This window comes from Ranitomeya imitator, chromosome 1 (genome assembly GCF_032444005.1).
Source record: "Ranitomeya imitator isolate aRanImi1 chromosome 1, aRanImi1.pri, whole genome shotgun sequence".
Lineage (NCBI taxonomy): Eukaryota > Metazoa > Chordata > Amphibia > Anura > Dendrobatidae > Ranitomeya > Ranitomeya imitator.
In genome coordinates this window covers 305,530,175-305,545,169 of record NC_091282.1, presented here as the reverse complement: position 1 = coordinate 305,545,169, position 14,995 = coordinate 305,530,175, and the positions used below count along the sequence as shown (strand labels likewise).

Below are 14,995 nucleotides of genomic sequence, written 5' to 3'. Positions count from 1 at the left end.
GAAACAAGATTGGACCTTATTTGAGTGCTGGGTATCTGTTTGTGAACAAAAATATTATTGCACTCTGTATACCCGTATCAGGGTTAAGTCATTTGACGGTACATTACCTGTAGGGGAGCATTTTTTCTCCATCATAGCATCTTGTTGTGCTCCCTATGGTACACTGGTTGAGTACAGTGTTAGTATACATTTTTTGTTGTTTATATTTTTTTGCTTAGGTTACTTTTTCTATTTGTTTTTTTCTCTCTTACGGGTATCGGTGGTGTTTGTGGGACAATATCTTTTGTCTATCCCGAAATATAGGGACTGTTAGGGACCCTAGGGCTAGCCGCCGTTGAATGGGGGCACCTACTGCAGTAAATTAGGGTGTCTACCTCCACTGTTAGGCAGGTGACTATTATAGGTCTGTTTAGTAGGGCTTACTAGCCTTTTCTGATTGTAGGTCTTTTTAGGGCCTGTAAGGGCAAGCCGTCGAGGAGTGGGGGCGCCTACCGCAGAAAAGTAGGGTGCCAACCTCCACTGTCAGGCAGGACTCATTGTAGTTCGACATAGGGTCTACTAGGTACATTTAATACTGTTTTACTTATATTGTGGATAAATATAGTCTTTTTAATCGTATTATTAAAAGTTATTTTTTAGGGATCTGTCTCTTGGTTTTGGTTTATATTTTTCTCTGGGATTCTGCATTATTGTGACTGGTGGTTTTTCCCAGTCAGTGTGTCCAGCAATCATCTGCCCCAGTGTGTCCTCCAGCATTGCCCCCAGTGTCTCCACCGTTAAGTTATCAAAAAACAAAAACCGAGTTCTCCTCACCTGACCAGAGCTCCAGGCGGCGAGCTCCCTACAGCAGCACGCACTCGCCAGCGACTGACAATGACGTCAGACGCCGGCGACGTGTGCGATGCGCCTGCGGCCGAGTTCAGCTGCCAGCCTTCAATTGGCTGGCGGCTGTTGTTAACTATTAATCGTAAAGAGATCAGGTGCACCACTATAATGCAGTAATATATAATATATTCTTAATAGTTAAATTGTTAACTATTGACGTGTGGGCGCACGCGCACGTCAATAGGAAACCGCCGCAGCGCCGGTAGGGGGCCGGTGAGCAGATGAGACTGGGCCTGATGCGGGCCCCCTCTCTGCCCACTGGGTCCGGGGGCACATAAATGATAGGGGCATGTGCAGTAATGCCCTGATGGCGGTGGCCGGCGGGCAATCTGTGCGGTAGCCCAGGGTCCCCCCATACCACTGGGCCCTGGGGTACCGCCCAGAATGACCCTCTTATAATCCGCCCCTGGCTGGTTGTCAAAAATGGGGGGGACCTGATGCCGTTTTTTTAAAATAATTGAAATAAAAAACAGCATGGGGACCCCTCTGTTCTTGATAACTAGCCTTGCTAACGCTGACAGCTGAAGGTTGCAGCCCCAGCTGTGAGTTTTGCCTGGCTTGTTATCAAAAATAGGGGGGAACCCACACAGATTTTTTTTTTTTTTTAATTTATTTACAGCGCAGGAGCGGCAGATGAATACTCCCATCAGCCACTCCTCTCACTGTTATTAGTGGCAGCAGGTGTCAGATGATAGGAGCGGTAGTCCCATCAGCTAACACCAGTGACCGGAGGTAAATTGTGCACCTCCAATCACAGCTAAGCGCTCACGCTCTCGTTTGACAGTGTGGGGCTGGTTTCAAGTATTGTCAGGCCCCCCATTCAAGTGAATGGGGTTCGGGTCCACTCGGCTGGATTACAGGCTGTAAGGAATCGTCACGCGGCCTGCCACCTAGATGTAGCAAAGCTGACTGTGAGGTCACATCCAGCTGTCCTTGACTTTTCTGCAGCAAATATGCTGCAAAAAAAGTCACCCTGCACATTTGCAGCCTGTTTTCACCATCCATTCAAGTCAATAGGTGAAAAAGTGCTGAAAAAAGTGACATGCTCTGTCAAAAAAACGCTGCAAAGCACAAAATCCTGATGACAAAAAAAACCAATGTGTGTGCATGAGATTTTCTGAAATCTCATAGGCTTTGCTTGTACTGTAAAAAAGCAGTTGAAAATTAGCATAAAAAACGCCCAGTGTGAACTTACCTTAAATACGCAGTGTCAAATCCACATCAGTGCCTTAGGGTAGGTGCACATGTTCAGGAATTGGCAGCTGTTTGGATGCAGCACATGTTCGCTGCGTCCAAAGCGCTGCCAGTTATTGAAATCTTGTGAATCCACATGTGTTTGTTGAACTGTGCGGATTCACCCGTACATTGTATGGGTGACATTTATCTTGATGAGACTCGGGTCTCCACAAGATAGAGACATTCTGCGTCCTGGAAAGACGTGCCGCATGTTCATTTCCATGAGTGATCCGCAGGCGTCGGTGCACGCATAGTGGGCATGCGATTTCTTGAAATTCCATCCACTATGCTGTAACATTTGGATGCTGCAGAAGTACACAGCTTCCAACACGCAGCAATGACGGATTTTGTGCACATACTCTAAGTCCTTTATGGTAAATGGATAAACCACTATTGGGTTGCTGAAGAAAGTAGAGTGCTATACTGCGCTATTACTGCAGTTCCATTGAAAATGAATGTTATAGAGACGTGCTTACTTAATCTCCACTCAAGAGGCACTGCAAAGTCCCTTTTTCGGATCACTGGGGATCACATCGGTCAATAACTTATCTACTGTCCTATCAATAGGCCATAACTTGAAACTTGTAAAACCTGTTTTAATAGCAGTGTACTGTAATAATGTGGATATTCTCATAAAATATATTTACCGGTATATGGGTATTTAAGTATCAAACCCAAGTCCACTTACAATCTATACTGAAGTGACATGAAATTTACCATGGAATGCAGAAGATAAGCTAATTAAGACCAGACTATATGTGAAACCTGTTATATTTATGTGACAGTTTTTTTTTCTTTTTTGGTTGTCCTCTATAAATATAGTGTGTGATAAAAACGAATTATGGATGGAAGTAAAATATAGTGCTGCAAACCTCCCAAAAGCTTGGGATTTTTTACTGCAAGCATTCTTTCATCTTTACTGAAATATTGACAGAATACATCATTTCCAAAGCTGAAGGGGATTGTAGTAGTTGTTTTCCAAAATCTAGTTATGGAGCCATAATTCATTAGCAGACAATATATCTAGACTTTGGAGTTGGAAAATGTACCAAACCAGAGTACCGCCATTGCTGGGTTTGGAATCAGTGGTATTTACAGCAGGTCTGAGAGTGCTTTGTTCATATGTATTGGATAAGGGGACAGTCTCACAAAGTATGAAGGAAATGTCCTCTATCTTTACAGTATCTCCAATAAATTAGTGAATGGCTTGGAGATATCACATCTTGATGATTTGAAACCATTGTATTGGCGTACAGGGGCTAAATCATGAAAATTCTGTAACTGTGCAAATACTTCTGCACTAAGTTATCTATTAAGGCCATACTACCAGTATCAATGAGCGATGGCTAATATTTACCTGCATGTCAACCTTGGTGAAATATAACCTAAGCAACTGAATACCTAAAGGTATACATGCAAACGTACCTATTGGTTAGAAATTGACATTGTGCTTTGGAGCTAAAATACTGTTCTCTTGTCATTTTTAGGTAATGGCAGTGATGCAGGGGCTGCAAGTACAGTTGCCAGGCTGGTTGGGGATGAATGGGTTCTGAATGGAACAAAATCTTGGATTACGAATGCATGGGATGCCTCTGCAGTTGTTGTTTTTGCTACAACAGATAAGTCCATGAAACACAAGGTGAGTGAGTTCAGGGACCTGTAGAAATAAGACTTGTTTTATACTGATATTATGCCTTCTATTGTAATTTTTTGCTTAATTACGAGACATTATATAGATATTACCTCTAAGAAAATTGGAAAAAATATCTTGAGTACAGCTATAGTTTTACTAAAAAGACATCCATAAAAATCCCACTCGCCGGCCCCTATTACATGGAGATGTCATTTGTAATGTCACAATATAATATCTTTGTTTGTCTTTTTATAATTCTTTTTAGACCTTTTTTTTTTTTTTCAAACTCTTTTTTTTATTGAACAATTCCACAGGCTAAAGTTACAAACCTATAATATCACAGTATAAGGTCAGAATGATTTAATCAGTTACCTTTTTCCATTCAATACAATATCATGGAGGTAACATTACATTCTCAATAATAGAGTAAACAAATAAAGAAAATTAAACAAACAGAATGGAGCAAAGCATATTAGGACAATTTCCATTATAAAGCATTGCACTCTCAACTAAATTAACAGGTTCTTTATCAAAATTCTAAACGCGTACCAGTTCAGGTCATATCAAAGCACACTCTTTTAGCTTACATACATCATATTCCATATGCTGAAAGGGACACACATCAGGGCTCGTAACGTGAGATAGATGAAGTCATGGCACTAGGGGACAAGTGCGTTAAGGGTGAGTCACACCATCTCTTCCATATCTTTTGGAACGTCTGGGGACAACCTATACTTTTATATAATATATTCTCATATGGTATATCAGTCACTAATTTTTTCCACTGGTTAATAGTGGAGGCTTCCCATCCATCTTAGTGCTGTTGCCTTCCTAGCAATAAATAGAGCCTCCTGGAGAAATATCCTGTCATAATGCAACCACATTTCACTTTTTAGACCTTTATACATGGCTACAATGCATTTGTTTAAAAAAAAAAAAAATATATAATAAAAATCATCCCGCGTTTCAGAGAAAATATACTTTAAAATACATGTGGGACCACAGCTTGAGACCAAATGTATCCGGCCCTTCCCACTGCTGTTCCCGGTGATTGACATGTCTCTCCCTATGTATACACGAGGGAGAGACCGGTCAATCACGTGCAGTAGAACTATATAAAGAATATTTTCTCTGAAGCACCATAGCATTTTAGAAAAATATATACCTGACTGCAATAGTGCAGCTGGCTCTAATTCATACTGACGGTGGCTTGGGCAGCATGAATCTGATGATTAGGTTCTCTTTAAACAGCACATAGATCTACGAGCAAGAGATGCTGGGAAAAAATACAGCAGAAAAAGATTTAGTCCTATTCAGAACAGCTTACACCAAAATTTAATTGGTTAAATAGTCAAAGACTGTCCAGAATGTGTACAAGGAGTATCATAGAGAGAAGGTTTATATGGTAACAAAATAATCTGGGCATATAGTATGTGGGAACACTATAATAACCACAAAATGGCAGTGTCTACTTCTTCACATGAAAATTAAGCATTTATGGTACAGTGTCAGTCAAACGTTTGCACATACCTGCTCATACAATGGATTTCTTGTTCTTACAGGAATGTGCACATTGAGGCTATGTGCACACATCAGGATTTCTTGCAGAAATCACGTTTTTTTTTAATGCGTTTTTTTGCACGTTTTTATGGGTTTTTTTTTTTTCCCACATTTTTCCCAATGCATTAAATAGCGGGAAAAACGCGAAAAATCTGCAAAATTAATGAACATGCTACTTTTTTTTACCGCTATGCGTTTTTTTCGCGTTTTGATTTGCCTCACACATGTCTCTTTACTCCTTGTTTACATGTGTTCCTCTATGATTACTCTGTCGCCTCATTGGGGGACACAGGACCATGGGTGTTATGCTGCTGTCCACTAGGAGGCGACACTATGCATAATCTGAAAAAGATTAACTGTGGCTCCTCCTCTGCAGTATACACCCCTGGACGGCGTCAGCCTTCTCCAGTTTTTGCTTAGTGTCGCATAGGAGGCACACCTAAGATTTTTTTTTACACCGTTTTTTTTTTCCCTACGGATTACAGATGAAGAAAAGAGGGTCTCCTGTGAGACTCCCGGCATGGCTCCTTCCTCGGCCCCCTATTACGGGGTGCCCGGTTGAAGTAGAGATGGATATTTCCCCATGTTGCTCCTTCCCCAGTCCCTCAGGTGCTGGTTCGAAGTCGAGACCCCCCTCCTTCCCCAATTCCTTTTGGTTTCTGGGTTGAGGTCGAGGTGAGGATAAAGGCCCCTGATGATGACAGCAGCACCCTCCCTAATCCCCCTCTGGGGGTATTAGGTTGAGACACCTCAGGTAGGGCCTGTACAGGCAGCACTCTACAGCTCCCAGCAATGGGCCAGCACACTGCGCCTGCATTCAGGGACCCCAGCCCAGCTGCGGGCTCCTGTTGGGGCCGGGGGGAGTGCAGGCAGGCATGGCACAGACAGACACAGGGCTCCTTTCACCCCTGTCTCTGCGGCAGCATCAGCTCTATACTGCCTCAGGGAGACCCCAACCAGGCTCCCCCTTCCGCTTATAGCCCCACCGCCATCCTGCCTGTAAATCCGGGGGGGTCCGGTTCTGATCCGACCCCCTCCCAGACTTTTGCACCGGCCTGAAGCCCTTCTGGGCCTCAGGCATCTAATTTAGGCCCCGGCTTCGGCCTAGCTGAAGCTGCAGCCTCCTCTCCGCCCCCCGGCCCGCTCCCGGATGACTAATATGACACTCTACAGTGTCATAGAGGGGGTGGATCGAGACAGAAAGGGCGCGTTTTTACATAGCCTTGCCGCCTTTTTTCCAGCTCTCCGCCCCCTTCTCCCCCTCCTCTCCTTCTCAGCAGCCATTTTCTGCTGCAGATTAACCCTGCATCTCCCGGTCTGTAGACCAGGACCAGGCAGCCAGTCTCCGGGGGGGCACAGGACTGTGGATCTTCGGCGCTGGGCCTAGGAGCACACTGGTGGGGTAAGATCATAGCTGGGTTCTTTACTCAGCTGTGAATCCATATTACCTATAAGGCTCCCCTATAGGTTTCTCTAACCCTGTAAGGCCCTCTGCCGGCAGCCCTTCTGCACTCTGTGCGCTATGCCGGGCTCAAGGTCCAAGAGAACCAGGCAGAACTGCTATTATGCATTCTGCACAGCCTGCGGGACCGCTCTCCCCAGCGGCAGCACGTACCCACATTGCCAGAACTGCATACAAACTAATGTGTCAGAGCCCCAAGAAGCCCCTGCCAATGCCTCAGTGTCTAATGCCACGCCGAAATGGGTCACTCAGAGGTCGCAATCTATGACGCAGTCTATAGATAACAAACCTCCACATTGCTTCAGGCTCTGCAGAGTCATGCCTCGGCTATGACCGTTACCAAGCAAAGGGAGAGCTTGACTCAGGAACAGAACGACCTGGCATATCCACGTCTAGGTCAGGACGCAAGCGGACCCATAGGTCAAGTCCATCTGCGTCATCCTATAGCACGGTCATCCCCTTTATAGGGAGAGACACCGTAGTTCCAGGTCATCCAGACCGTCCCCTTCCAGGGGCAGACAATGCAGATCTCCGTAATCCCCGACCAGTGAAGGCTTCCTCCCCAGCTCACCCAGCAGGGAACGCCTCAGCGATACACAGGATTCGGAAGGCATCTGTGACTCCGACTCAGACAGGCAAACGGAGGGGTCTCTGATCCCAATCCCCCCTAACAATACAGCGCTAATCAAGGACATAACCTCTTCCATCCATCGGGTGCTGGACATTTCTAATCTGCCACCAGAGGCCCCAAGATCTCCTTTGAAGGACCTCTGAGGCTGCCTAAGGTTTTCTCTAACCAAGAGTTTAAAGCGATCCTTAAAAAGCAGCTCTCACAGCCTGACAAAAAATTCGCTAATCGCAAATATCTGGAGGCAAAGTACCTTTTCTCACACCAAGGAATGGACAGATCCACCCGAAGTGGACCCCCCAGTCTCTAGACTAGCAGCACAGACCCTCTCTTCACTGCCAGATAGCTCAACCCTCAGGGACGCAGCAGACCGGCAGGTAGAATGCATGGCTCGTTCAATTTTTTGAGGCGGCAGGGGCCTCCCTAGCTCCCGCGTTCGCTTCAGTGTGGGCCGCCAAGGCCATCCTGGCTTGGGCCAAAAATTTACAAGCTGGCCTCCAAGCATCTGCCCCTGACCTGTCGGACCAAGCGGTTTAAATAGCAGTTGTAGCAGATTACATGCTTCATGCAGCTCTGGATTCAGCAAGGGGCGTAACGAGGATAGCATCAAACGCCATCACGACTTGGCGTATCCTCTGGATGCGGAATGGAAAGTGGACGCAGCCTCAAAGTCCCTCACACACTTCCCGTATCTCAGTGGGTGACCTTTTTTGGTGAAAGGTTGGACACAATGATATCCAACGCCACCGGGGGTAGGAGTATTTCTCTCCCTCAACTGAAACCTATACGCACTGACAAAAAATGTAACAAACCCGATTCCGATTCTTTCGGAATTCCTCGGGCTGGTCCGTCTTGCGTCCAGCACGCAACCGTTCCCCACACAGGGACAACTCACGGTCGACGCAAAGGTCGGACAAGACCTGGCAGTTAAAAGCAGGCCAGTCAAAGACCAAAGGAGGAAAACCTCAGACTTTTTTTTCCTCCTCATGACTCAGGCACCCTGGCAGACATCCCACCCGTAGGCGACTTTGCTCCTTTCAGCAAGTCTGTATGCCTACTACTGAAAACAGGTGGATCGGGGAACTAGTGTCTTCCGGATACAAGATAGTGTACAACTTCCAACCACGAACCGATTCTTCCTCTCGCCAAACATCCCTCTCCCTCCTCCCCCCCGAAACCGTCAGCCAAGGCTCGTGCCTTCCACCAAGCGGTTTCCTCGCTTCTTCAAGCAGGAGTCATAGTACTGGTCCCCACAGCCGAGCGCTTCCGAGGGTTCTACTCCAATCTATTCGTAGTACCCAAGAAAGGAGGCAGTGTGCGGCCCATACTGGACCTAAAACATCTCAACAAATATGTACGGGTCCGTCACTTTCGCACGGAGTCTCTTCGGTCCATCATTGCGTCTATGGAGAAGGGAGAATATCTCGCCTCCATAGACATACAAGACGCATACCTGAATATACCGATTGCACCGGCCCATCAGAGGTTTCTCAGGTTCGCAATCGACCGGGACCACTACCAGTTCGTGGCTTTCCCGTTCGGACTCGCCACGGCTCCCAGAGTGTTTACCAAGGTCATGGCAGCCACCATGGACGTCCTGCACTCCACAGGCAAATAAAGACCAAAGAACATGAAGTATAGCAACTCATAAATACGTTTAAAAATATATATTTATTAATGCAATAAAGCAAATCCTATAAATTACAAAACATAACTCCAAATAAATAACCAAAAATATATCATACAGAGTCAATTGAGTATTGAGAATGGGTGCACTAAAACCAGTGTTGCATCATGTATACAGAAAAAGGGGTATAAATTGTCGTAATTGGGCGCGTGTTGACATTCATGGAGAAAGAAAAGGGTAAGATTACAGAATGGGACTAGTTCCCTTATATTAATACTATTTTGGGGTCACTGGACCATGGGGTGTATCCCTTTCACTTAGTGATATAAGTTTTGATCTTTATGGTTGCTTAGGGACGTAGTAAGCACTGGCATGTCATTTTTCCCGATAGGCATCCATTGGATCGAATTACGACAATTTATACCCCTTTTTCTGTATACATGATGCAACACTGGTTTTAGTGCACCCATTCTCAATACTCAATTGACTCTGTATGATATATTTTGTGGTTATTTATTTGGAGTTATGTTTTGTAATTTATAGGATTTGCTTTATTGCATTAATAAATATATATTTTTAAACGTATTTATGAGTTGCTATACTTCATGTTCTTTGGTCTTAAAATATATTAGGAAGTATCTCAGGGTATTATCCCAATTAGTCCTGGGTGATCCATACAGGACTGTTCTTTATGGAAATGGTATCTGCATCTGAGGTTTTGTTTCTGACTCCACAGGCATAGTAGTCGTTCCATACCCAGACGAGGCAGCCACCATGGACGTCCTGCACTCCAGAGGCATAGTACTCGTTCCATACCCGGACGATCTACTCATCAAGGCTCCTGCCTTCAATGACTGCGAGCTCAGCGTCTCAATTACAAACAACACTGAGTCGCATGGGCTGGTTAGTCAACCTACAAAGGTCATCACCAACCCTGAGTCAGTCTCTGACCTTCCTGGGAATGCTAGACAACACCTCCAGGGGTCTAGTGCCTTTTCCCAGGGACAAGGCACTGGCTCTCCGCCTAGAAGTTCGCTTCCTCCTCTGCAAACCCCTCCGATCTCTCCGGTTTGCTATGAGAGTCCCTGGCAAGATGGGGGCAGCAATAAAGCGGTCCCATTTGGCCCAGTTTCACCTCAGGCCTCTCCAACTAGCCATTCTCAAGTCCTGGGACAGGAATCCTGTTTCCTCTCGACAGGGAATTCCAGCTAATATCGTCAACCAGGAGGTCCCTGCACTGCCTGTTCAAGCCAACCTTGCTAGCAAAGAAAAATCCTTTCTCACAGGTCAATGGAAGGTTCTGACCACCGACGCAAGCCTGACGGGTTGGGGGGCAGTGCACCTACAACACAGGGCAAGTGGTCCCCAGTGGAAGCGACCATGCCCATCAACAAAATTCGTGCCATCCTCCTGGCATTGAGGGCCTTCCATCACTTACTGGCAGCTTCTCACATCAGAATACAATCGCACAATGCCACAACTGTGGCATAGGTGAATTACCAAGGGGGGACCCGCAGTACCCAGGCGATGCGAAAAGTGTCGCACATCCTCCACTAGGTGGAGGACACAGGCTCGGTTCTCTCGGCGGTCCACATTCCGGATGTGGACAACTGGGAAGCAGTCTTCCTCAGACGACAAAGAATAGATTCGGGACAGTGGTCTCTCCATCCCGAAATTTTTCGCCAGATGTGACAGCTAGGGGACCCCAGATGTGGACCTAATAGCATCCCACTTCAATGCCAAGGTCTCCAACTTCATGGCTAGAACACACGATCCGTGGTCGCTCGGAGCAGATGCTCTGGTTCAGGACTGGACCCAGTTCCAGCTTCTGTACTTTTTTTCCACCTCTCCCCCTGTTATCCAGAGTGGTGAGGAAAAATCAAGCAAGATGGAGTTCCAACCATCTTAATCGCACCGGTCTGGCCCAGACGTACATGGTACGCTGACATCGTACAACTTACAGCAGACGCCACCTGGCGCCTCCCCGTCCGCCCAGATCTTGGATCACAAGGCCCGTTCTACCACCAGAACTCAGGGGCTCTCAATTTGACGGCGTGGCCCTTGAAACCTAGGTTCTAACCCAGTCAGGGCTCTCGACGGACGTCATTGGAACCATGATCAGGGCATGGACGCCAGCCTCTGCCAAGATCTATTACCGTACCTGGAAAGCTTTCTTTACCTGGTGCGAATCTCGTAGCCAGATTCCACTCCCTTATTCCTTACCCAAAGTACTTGGTTTTCTCCAATCGGGTCTGGAGGCCAGGCTGTCCCTGGGCTCGCTTAAGAGCCAGGTGTCAGCCCTCTCAGTGCTTTTTTCAAAGGCGCATTGCTACCAAGCCGCAAGTAAGGACTTTTCTTCAGGGGGTTTCCCGATTGGTTCCCCCCTACAGACGACCACTGGAAACATGGGACCTCAACCTGGTCCTGACAGCATTGCAGGAACCACCCTTCAAACCCCTTAAGGAGGTCCCGCTCTGCCTTCTATTCCAGAAGGTGGTTTTTCTCGGTCTCCCATGACTGCACTACGGAGAGAGGGGATCCGCCCTTCAGGGACAGGAAACCTACAGATAAAAGGGCGGTACCTCTCCCTCGCATCAGTTGGTTTCCTGTCCCTGAACCTCTTTCCGGTGGTACCTGTTATGAAGACCGATGGACCGGGCGGTCGAGTTCCGGCAGCGAGGAGGCTCCTGCCGCGGCTTGTCCGGCTCCCGAAGCCGCCACCGCTGGAACCGAGGGGTTCTTCAGGGTGAGCGGAGGGAGAACGCCGCCGATTCTGATGAGAGGAAGGGGCGCTGGATCACCCGGAGCTCCTGTGCCGATAAGCGCACGCTCCGGGTGTACTAAGATGGCCGCCGCTCCGGAAATGCGGCAGGACTTCCGGGTCATCGTCGCGCGCATGCGCGGTAGCTTCTCTTCTCCCTGGAGGACGTGACGCAGGACCGGAAGTGCGGGGAACGCCGGAGGTGGCGCCAAATACAAATAGGGAGATGGTGCACACATAGTTGTCGCACCATCTCCCTGTAAATCATGGAAGACAGCGATCCACAGGAGCTGCAGCCCAGGCAGCAGCACCATAAGAAGATAGACCCTAAGAGCGCTAGGAGTGGGTCTAGCAGCCGTTCTACACAGCGCAGCAGGTCTGCTGCGAAGACTAATTCACCTCCTCGGGAACCTTCCATTCCAGACCCAGGGCCCCCTCCAGAACCGGGAAAGAAGAAGTTGGAGAAAAGGAAAAACAATTCCTGCCCCATCTGTGACAAAGCTTTACCAGTAGCCTGGGACAAAAAGCTTTGTAAATCATGTATCCAGCGTGTGCTATGTGAGGAGAATCCCGACTTTGCATCCGAGCTAAAAAATATTATTAGATCTGAGGTTCAGAATGCTGTATCTTCCTCCAATAAAGGAAAAGATAAAGTAAAGGAAACAGTAGAATCCCACTCTGTCCGATCCTCATCTGTAGACGCAGATTCGGACGATTCTGATTCCTCCCTATCCTCCTCCGAGGAAGATTCAGGCCGACATTGTTTTCCACTCGAGGAAGTGGATGCCTTAGTGAGAGCCGTTAGGGCTACTATGGGGGTGGAGGAGCCTAAACCTGACAAAACAGCCCAAGACGTAATGTTTGGTGGCTTGGGACAAAAAAAACGGAAAACCTTTCCTCTAAACCCCAATGTCCAATCCCTAATTAAAAAAGAATGGGAAAAACCAGATAGGAGAAACTCTTCGGTGCCCTCGCTTAAAAGGAAGTATCCCTTCGAAGATGACGCATCCACTTCCTGGGATAAGGCACCAAAGTTGGATGTAGCGGTGGCAAAAGCCTCGAAAAAATTTGCGCTCCCGTTCGAGGACATGGGTACCCTCAGAGACCCTTTAGATAAGAAAGCAGACACATTTCTTAAAGGGGCATGGGAATCGGCTGGGGGTAGCTTGAGGCCTACTGTTGCGGCTACCTGCACCTCCAGATCTCTGATGGTGTGGATTGATCAATTAGAGAGTCAAATTAGAGACGGGCTACCCAGGAATAAATTACTGGATTCTATCCCTGCAATTAGAGCAGCAGCAGCATTCCTGGCGGACTCCTCGGCAGACTCCGTACGGTTAACATCTAAGGCCGCTGCTCTCTCCAATGCAGCCAGAAGAACCTTATGGCTCAAAAGCTGGCCTGGGGATCTCCAGACAAAGCTAAAGCTATGTTCTATTCCGTGTGAAGGAAATTTTCTGTTTGGAGAGACCCTGGATGACATCCTCCAAAAAGCAGGAGACAAAAAGAAGGGGTTTCCAAATTTGGGCCCAGCCCCATTCAGACAGTCCTTTCGGAATCGGAGATTTTTCCGCCGCAGACCCCTCAGGGAGCAGAATAAATGGGAAGAAGGCAGGAGAAGGGATAGAGGTTACCTCTTTGGCAACACCTCTCGCGACAAAAAACCCTCCAAATGACATTGTGCCTACGGTAGGGGGAAGACTCACATCATTCCTTCCCGCCTGGAAGAAAATATCCAACAACACCTGGATTCTAAACATCATACAGTACGGTCTAAAAATAGATTTTATTTCTTTTCCTCCCCGGAAATACATAGAAACGAAAATAAGATCTTCAGTGGCAGAACAAGCAGCTTTAGAGAAAGAAATTATTTCCCTACTGCAAAAATCTGTGATTCAAGAAATCCCTCCTCAGGAAGTAGGAGAAGGGTTTTTCTCCCCTCTTTTTTTTTAGTACCAAAACCCGATGGGTCTTTTCGGACCATTATAAATCTAAAAAACCTGAACAAATACGTAAAAAATTACAAATTCAAAATGGAAACAATAAAGTCCACCATAAAAATCCTGTTTCCAAATTGCTACATGGTCGTGATAGACCTAACCGATGCATATTATCATGTGCCCATCCACAATCAGTCTCAAAAATTCCTGAGATTGGCAGTTCCCATAAAAGGACAATTAAGATTTTTTCAGTACAGAGCTCTTCCGTTCGGAATCTCTATAGCTCCTCGAATATTCACGAAGGTAATAGCGGAAATGATGGCCCACATAAGGGAACAAAATATATTAATAGTCCCTACCTAGACGACTTTCTCATCGTAAGCAACTCGGCCCAAAGTTGCAAAGAGCAGAGGGACCGGGTAATGACTATCTTGACGGACTTGGGGTGGCTCATAAACTTAAAAAAATCAAAGTTGGAACCCTGTCAAGTACAGGAGTTCCTAGGTCTGACATTAGACTCCCGAGTCCAAGAATGCCGACTTCCAAACCCCAAAAAAGACAACATATTAGCCATGATAGAGCGAACCTTTCACCATCCTTCCATGACTCTAAGGAGAGCAATGTCACTACTAGGCTCTCTGTCCTCATGCCTACCAGCGATACCCTTCGCACAGTTCCACACAAGAGAACTTCAGTGGCACGTACTTGAATGGCAGTCAATACTAAAAGACAAATTGGAAAGTCGAATCACCCTGAATTCCTCAGTTATTCATTCTCTTCGTTGGTGGGCAGAAAGCCAAAACTTATCGAAGGGAGTTCCTTGGGTGACACAAATATCCCGGGTGATAACAACCGATGCGAGTCCCACAGGGTGGGGGGCTCACATGGGGGACAGAGTGGCTCAGGGAACCTGGTCAGTTCAGGAAATATCAGCATCCTCAAACCAAAAAGAACTTTGGGCAGTGCTTCAGGCTCTTCTTTCTTTTCTGACCTATATTCAGGGACATCATGTCCGAATCCTTTCGGACAACAAAGCGACTGTAGCGTATATAAACCACCAGGGAGGAACAAGGTCTCAGGCACTCATGAGTTCTTCAGCCAAAATTTTCAACCTTGCAGAAGAAAATCTACTATCCCTCTCTGCGCTACACATTCAGGGTTCAAACAACGAGAGAGCAGATTACCTGAGTCGATCGCTGTTAAAACAAGGCGAGTGGTCCCTAAACCAATCCATCTACGATCAGATCACAAAAATGTGGGGAG

General features: G+C 46.8%; 1 protein-coding gene across 2 annotated transcripts in view; it reads left to right on the top strand.

The window, feature by feature from the left end:
• Nucleotides 1-14,995, top strand: part of ACADS (acyl-CoA dehydrogenase short chain) — a 45,581-nt gene that overhangs the window by 12,852 nt on the left and 17,734 nt on the right. For both annotated transcript variants that reach the window (XM_069757965.1, XM_069757973.1), the window contains exon 5: nt 3,609-3,760. In XM_069757965.1, coding sequence (XP_069614066.1) covers nt 3,609-3,760 — 152 coding nt within the window. The remainder of the gene's footprint in view (nt 1-3,608; nt 3,761-14,995) is intronic.